This window comes from Pyrus communis, chromosome 3 (genome assembly GCF_041283825.1).
Source record: "Pyrus communis isolate YQ-2024b chromosome 3, ASM4128382v1, whole genome shotgun sequence".
Lineage (NCBI taxonomy): Eukaryota > Viridiplantae > Streptophyta > Magnoliopsida > Rosales > Rosaceae > Pyrus > Pyrus communis.
The window spans coordinates 783,574-790,079 of record NC_142567.1 but is presented as its reverse complement, the minus strand read 5'-3'; the positions used below and the strand labels follow the sequence as shown (position 1 = coordinate 790,079).

At 34.5% G+C, this 6,506-nt stretch overlaps 1 protein-coding gene and 1 pseudogene across 1 annotated transcript; one reads left to right on the top strand and one right to left on the bottom strand.

The window, feature by feature from the left end:
• The first annotated feature begins 788 nt into the window (after positions 1-788).
• Positions 789-2,271, top strand: LOC137714895 (universal stress protein PHOS34). The gene is made up of 4 exons (XM_068454051.2): positions 789-1,164; positions 1,287-1,381; positions 1,725-1,846; positions 1,983-2,271. Exons 1-4 carry the CDS (start codon positions 984-986, stop codon positions 2,068-2,070), a joined length of 486 nt encoding a protein of 161 aa, XP_068310152.1. The 5' UTR covers positions 789-983; the 3' UTR covers positions 2,071-2,271.
• A 3,273-nt stretch (positions 2,272-5,544) lies between these two features.
• LOC137714896 (large ribosomal subunit protein uL6 pseudogene) lies at positions 5,545-6,360 on the bottom strand (annotated as a pseudogene).
• Between the last annotated feature and the right edge of the window lie 146 nt (positions 6,361-6,506).

The following is a 6,506-nucleotide window of genomic DNA, read 5'->3' as shown; positions in this document are numbered from 1 at the left end:
GCAAATGTTTTTTTTGCAAGAAATACCAGTTACATGCTAATTGCAAGAAGCACTTCAAAGTGTTTCACAATTCATTTGCATTTTTTAAAAGAATGCTTTCAATATCATTTTCACCAAAACTTCTTTTAGCTATTTTAAAAACACTTCCAAACGAGTCTTTAATAGCAAAGAAAAATGATTATAAGCTTAATGTCAAACAACAATGTTTGATAAATGCTAAGGAGATTCTTCCAAAAGTGACTCCACATAAACTCTCAGACACTTCATATTTTTCGTATAATGTTTTATCACGTTGGCATGGAAATTGTGAAAAAAAACATAAATGGCGGATAGCCTCATTTTGAGGAATAAAATTTCGAAGTTGCCTTAATTAACTTGGGAATTAAGCTATATCCACGCGCCAATTAGTGATTGTTTAGCCTTAGGCCTGATTTGATACTGAGGTGATTCTGAAAAAAGCTGGTATCAAAAAAAGTTGGGAGATATTTTTTTGTTTGGTAAACATTCAGCTTTAGCTTTTTTTTTTATAGTTTTGGGTGAAAAAAGCCAAAAACAAAAAGCTTTGAAAAACCGGTTTCTTTTCACATTTGTTTTACATAAAAGTTTACCAAACATTATAATAATGTTTTTTTTTTTTTTTCAAAAGTACTTTTACAAAAAAGTTTACCAAACATTCTGCTGCTTTATTTCACAGCTGTTTATTCTCACAACACAGTAAAAACAGTCTTTTTCAAAATACAGCAATACCAAATCAGCCTTTAATCTCTGGTGGTTTCTAAATGTATCCCGAATGGTTAGGAATCAAGCTATATTCACGACCCCCAAGTTAAACGACGCCGTCTGTTTCGAATACAGAAGAATCACGGAAGCTCGCTCGCTCGAACCGATTCCGTTGAAAGCACGAGTCCTTTAACTAATAGCCAGCCAGAAAGAAAGTGAAGAACTAGAGAGAGAGAGAGAGAGAGAGAGAAGGGTGAGCATCAATGGCGGCAGAGAAGCAAGTGATAGTGATCGGGACGGACGACAGCGAGGAGAGCCATTACGCTCTGGAATGGACTTTGGATCACTTCTTCAAGCCCTTGGGCGGCGACGCAGCTCCGTTCAAGCTCATCATCGTCCACGCCAAACCATCGGTTTCCTCCGTCGTTGGCTTCGCCGGCCCCGGTAAGAATCCTAACGGCAAACGGGAAGTGATCTCTGAAAACCTTTATGTCTTACCTGCTAATTAATCAATTGTTTGTTAGTTAATTATGATTAGCTAATTTGCGTGTTGTGCTGAATTGCAGGAGCGGCGGAGGTTCTGCCGATCGTGGAAGCTGATTTGAAGAAGATGGCTGCCCGTGTAACTGAGAAGGCCAAGGAATTTTGCGCTTCTAAATCGGTATTTGTCAAATTTTATTTATTTATTTAGGATTTTTATCACAAACCTCCCTTACATTAACCCAAACTATCAAGATGATCGCTAAAATTGAAATTAAACGGATGTTAATTTATATAATTTATAAAGGATATCGAACTTGAGCATAAGCAGGACGACAACTAATCTAACTCACGTCTGTAACGTTTTTCTATATGAGCGTTTATGGCATATACTCAAAAAGAGATTTGAAATTCTTACGCTATCATGATCAAAACGGAACCTAATGATCGCACACCGATGTGATACGAAGAAGTTGCGCTTCGCTGGCAGCTTTTCTGAGCATTACATGTTCTAATGGTTGCAGGTGACTGATGTGGTCGCGGAGGTTGTGGAAGGAGATGCTAGGAACGTTCTGTGTGAGGCTGTTGAAAGACACCACGCATCCATCTTGGTTGTGGGAAGTCATGGCTATGGAGCCATCAAAAGGTATTCCCTCAAACTTGTTCCAACCTTTTCGATCGAGTGGAACAACCATCGCTAATTTGCGCGATTAAGTTTGAGCCGAGCTTGAGGATACTTATTTTGTGTGGAAATTTTAATGCTTTGTTTGGTTGTGGTGCAGGGCGGTTCTGGGAAGCGTAAGCGACTACTGCACTCATCACGCTCACTGCACCGTGATGATTGTGAAGAAGCCTAAAACAAAGCACTGAGTGGCCTCTGGGGTTCAGTTAAAGCCTAAACCCTTAAGTTAAGCGCAACGAACACAGATTCGTGTTTGAAAAATTACTGCTATATAGATAATAAATTTGTCCCCTTGAGAGTTGGATCTTGAAAGGTTATATGTATATACTTTGTACTTATGGTTTGATAGTTCAAAATTCAGAGTATGGCATGTATTTTATAGGTTGAAAGTTGAAGTTTTCAAACTTTTGTATGACAAGTTGATTGGTAAAATTATGATACAAGTAATATTGAGAGTAAAGAAAGATAAAGAAAGTCGAGCGCATGACTTTAGGTGCAATAGTAAGTAGACACTTTAGGTGCAGGAGAACTTAAGAAATAAAACTTGGTGCAGGAGAACTTACCTCATCAATAATTATTGTACATCAAGTGAACTTCTTTACCCGTTTTCACTTATGGTGTGGTTTGTTGCTGTTAGATTCGGTTAAGGGCATGAGATGCTTTGAATGCAATTATGATTTTGCCAATTGAGAAAAGTACCATTCTCATCGTCTTGTGTCACAAGTTCAAATTAGTCATCGAGAAATATACCATTCTCTTCATCTTGTTGAGAATTATGATTTTCGTTTTTGAATCATTCTATTTCGTTGAGTATTGAAGAAGTTATGAATGTTTAAAGTTTATCTAGTTTTCTGCGAGTTTTTCAGTTTCCTAGCAGACTAACTTTTTAAGCTATTTTCTGGCCAACTCTGGAAACCATTGGTCTTACAAATAGGTATAATTTTGTTATACACTTTCCTATCTTCATTTTGATATATTATGGGTCGAATTTGGTTAATAAACGATTGAGTTACGAAGCTTTGAAAATTACCCAAACTTCCTGTCAAGAGTTCACTTAACTGAGTTTTTAACTAAATGACGAAAATAATGGATGTTGGATAATTTTAGGGACCATTTCTATTGATTTTCAATCTTAGGAATCATTTTAGCTAAAAAGCTTTAATACACAAGAAGTCAACTTCAAAGAAATTTTATTTCTTAAGTTATTAATTTTTTGACACACATATTCCACGATTTGTATAATAACACATGAGTGTCCCGATCACATTGAAAAATCTATCCTTTTAAATAAGGGAGTTTTAATGAAAATGACTTGAGCTAAGTTTTATTTAATAAAAAACCACCCTATACTATTATTTAACCAAAAGGGCTTTATTTTTAATCATAAGGACAAAACTAATCTATATCAAACCCATAAGCATTTAACACACATGGACTGAACTAAAAGCCCAAAACGAAATGAATTTTTTTTCCACATTTGCCCCTAACAGCAATGCTATTCTGTCAGCCAATTCAGTTAGAAATAAACTTCCCTTTATTTACAAGTATGACATTATACTGGCCGGTTCTTTCTCTCTTTCTTTTTTTCTTTTGGCCGTTCGTTCTCTCTTCAGGTTTTGCTTTTTTTATTTTTTCTTGTTTTCTTCTTGTCGTCCCCGTTCCTCCTGAAAGGAAGGTAAAACTCAAGGGTGATAGAGAGTGGCCACCTCCTCAAACCATTTTGCACGTTAAAAGAAAATGGGTGCAATTGCTTCCCCAATTTCTTTTATATATATATATATATATATATATATTATTTTTATTGTTATTATTTTATTAGTTTATTACTTTTTTGTAATTAGGTGGTTTAGATTCTTTTGTTGATCAATTTCCACCCTTAATTTTGCTTACCACTTCGGACCCATTCTCCTAGAATGCAAGAGCCACTCCATTGGAAATTATCCCAATTTCATTTTCAGTTTGTGAGTCTTTGTAGATTTGCCAGTGGGGTCTCAACTCTTGACGGATAAAACAATGGTCTTGTAGATTTGCTTGTAAAGCTCTGGTATTTTCACCGGCTCAGGTGTTTTCAACATCACCACCTTCTTCTTATTATTTGCCTTACCAGCAGTATTGTTCGTGACTTTATTCTGTCCTAGCAACAACCTGAAAAACAAATCAACAAAAAATGCATTTATATCATACTAACAATTTGATACTTTATGTCTTCAAGTAAAAAAAGGAAAATCAAATAGTTACATTATTTCCCCAAGTAAACAAAATTATCAATTATAAACATTGAACACTAACTATTTCTCGAATTAGATAGGGGTATCGATACTATTTCTTAAATAGATCACTAGTACTATTATTATTTCTTAAACTGAATATTGGCACTATCATTATTTCTTAAACTGAACACTCACTATTTCTTAAACTGAGTAGTGGTACTATCACTATTTCTTAAACTGAGTAATGGTACTATCACTATTTCTTAAACTGAACATTCATTATTTCGTAAATTGAACACAAGTATTATTACTATTTCTTAAACTGAATACTCACTATTTTGTATACTAAACACGGGTATTATCACTATTTATTAAACTTAAGACTAACATTATCACTATTTCTTAAACTGAATACTAATTATTTCTTAAGTTGAACGCTGACTATTTTTAGAATTGAACATAGATACTGTTACTATTTCTTAAACTAAACACTGACTATTTCTAAAACTGAAAACTGACTATTTATTAATTGCAAATTGACTATTTATTAAATTGAAAACTTGTACTATCATTATTTCTTAAACTAAATACTAACTATTTTTCGAATTGAACAAAGATACTATTGCTATTTCTTAAACTGAGTACATGTCATCACTAATTTTAAACTAAACACTATTTCAAGAATTGAACATGTGTGTTGTCACTATTTCTTAAATTGAACACTGTTATTATCACTATTTCTTAAACTTAACACTAATTATTTCTTAAACTGAAAATGGGTATTATCATTATTTATGAAATTGAACAGAATTACTATTTATGAAAGTGAACACGAGAACTATTTATGAAACTGAACACGAGTACTATTTATGAAACTGAACACGATTACTATTGCTGAAATTGAACACTAACTATTTCTCAAATTGAACGAACACTAACTATTTCTCAAATTGAACATTAATTATTTATAGAATTAAATACGAGTAATATCACTATTTCTTAAACTAAACAACGATTTTTTTGTTATACATGAAACAAAAACACAATTTTAAAACACCTCCAAATACACCACATAAATTTTCATTCACAAACACACGACACAGCACCCCAAATGCACACATATAATAGCCATCCATCATCAAAGGTTTATAAACTACATCACAAAACAAATCCTTGAGAACATGAGATATTACAAACTAACAAAAAAATTAAACGAACCAAACTCTCATTTTTATTTCAGCATTCTAATGGCTTATTTTCCAAATCAATACAACTTTGCCTTAAATCTGCCTTCCATTCCAATCAATGCTTCCTCGTACCCGTAAGTAACAAAAGAATGCTCACCCATATTTGCAACGTAACGCAGTAGCTCAGTGATTACAAAAGGGCAGCTTTCCCTCAAGTACTTAAATCCATCAATTTCTCCATTATTCCTCTATGAAATGAATCAAATATATCAACCATGACAGATATTTAATATTTTTCTCTCTAATTTCTTACCAAAAACAGCAACACAATCAAACATTCAACAGAACCCGCAACCCGCATATGCCCCTTGATATGTTTTCCTCCACAGGAACTCTCCAACAAAAGGAATAACTAGCCAATCCCATGAAGAAATTAAACTACATTCAGAAAGAACACAAAAACAAACACCCTTCATTCCTCTGCAACAATGGTTCCCCTCTCGCTCACATAGATACCATCAAGAAACTTCCTGATATACAAGATGGCATTTTTGATTGATCAGGGCACAAGATCGAGAAAAATTCATTTCCATCCAAGATGGGGTTATCCTTGACTTTTTCACATTGGGTGATAGAAACATCATCATATCCACCTTACTCGCCTTCTTTCAAAAAGTTACGTGTGTCGATCAACTTGGCCTCATTAGTGATGGAGGCATTGATGGAAAAATTAGCATACACAAACGCATCTTGTAGCGATACCCCTTGGTGATGTCGGTGATGAGATTTCCGATGTGGGAGAGAGCGGTCCGAACCAGGCCTTGACCTTCAGCTTCTGTTTTCTGGTCGTATTCCTGTGAGGACCTTGATGATCTTGGCGTGGACCTTGATCTTGACACCGTCGGGGATGTCCATGGTCTCAGAGACGAGGATGATCATCATATTCGCTACTCTGGTTGTTTCTCTCTCTCTCTCTCTCGCTTTGCAGCTTCGGTTGGTGATGAAAGGAGATGAGGAATTTAAGGTTATAGAGGCAGAGAATAGTAAGAGAGAAGAAAGGAAGAGGGGATAAACGAACAAAGACTTGCCGTCTGGGCAAATCAGAAATTATAGTTTGGATGATTTTAAATGGACTAGTTTAATATTAGCTTTTGTCCTAACCATTAAATAAAGTTAATATATAAATTTTTATTAACATTCAAAATTTTTAAGCCTTTCATCGTTAGT

Excerpts from the sequence above, each read along its gene's own strand:
- LOC137714895 (XM_068454051.2), top strand. The coding sequence starts at position 984 with ATGGCGGCAGAGAAGCAAGTGATAGTGATCGGGACGGACGACAGCGAG. Across the intron at positions 1,382-1,724 it reads AATTTTGCGCTTCTAAATCG|GTGACTGATGTGGTCGCGGA; the intron begins GTATTTGTCAAA and ends TAATGGTTGCAG. Across the intron at positions 1,847-1,982 it reads GGCTATGGAGCCATCAAAAG|GGCGGTTCTGGGAAGCGTAA; the intron begins GTATTCCCTCAA and ends GTTGTGGTGCAG.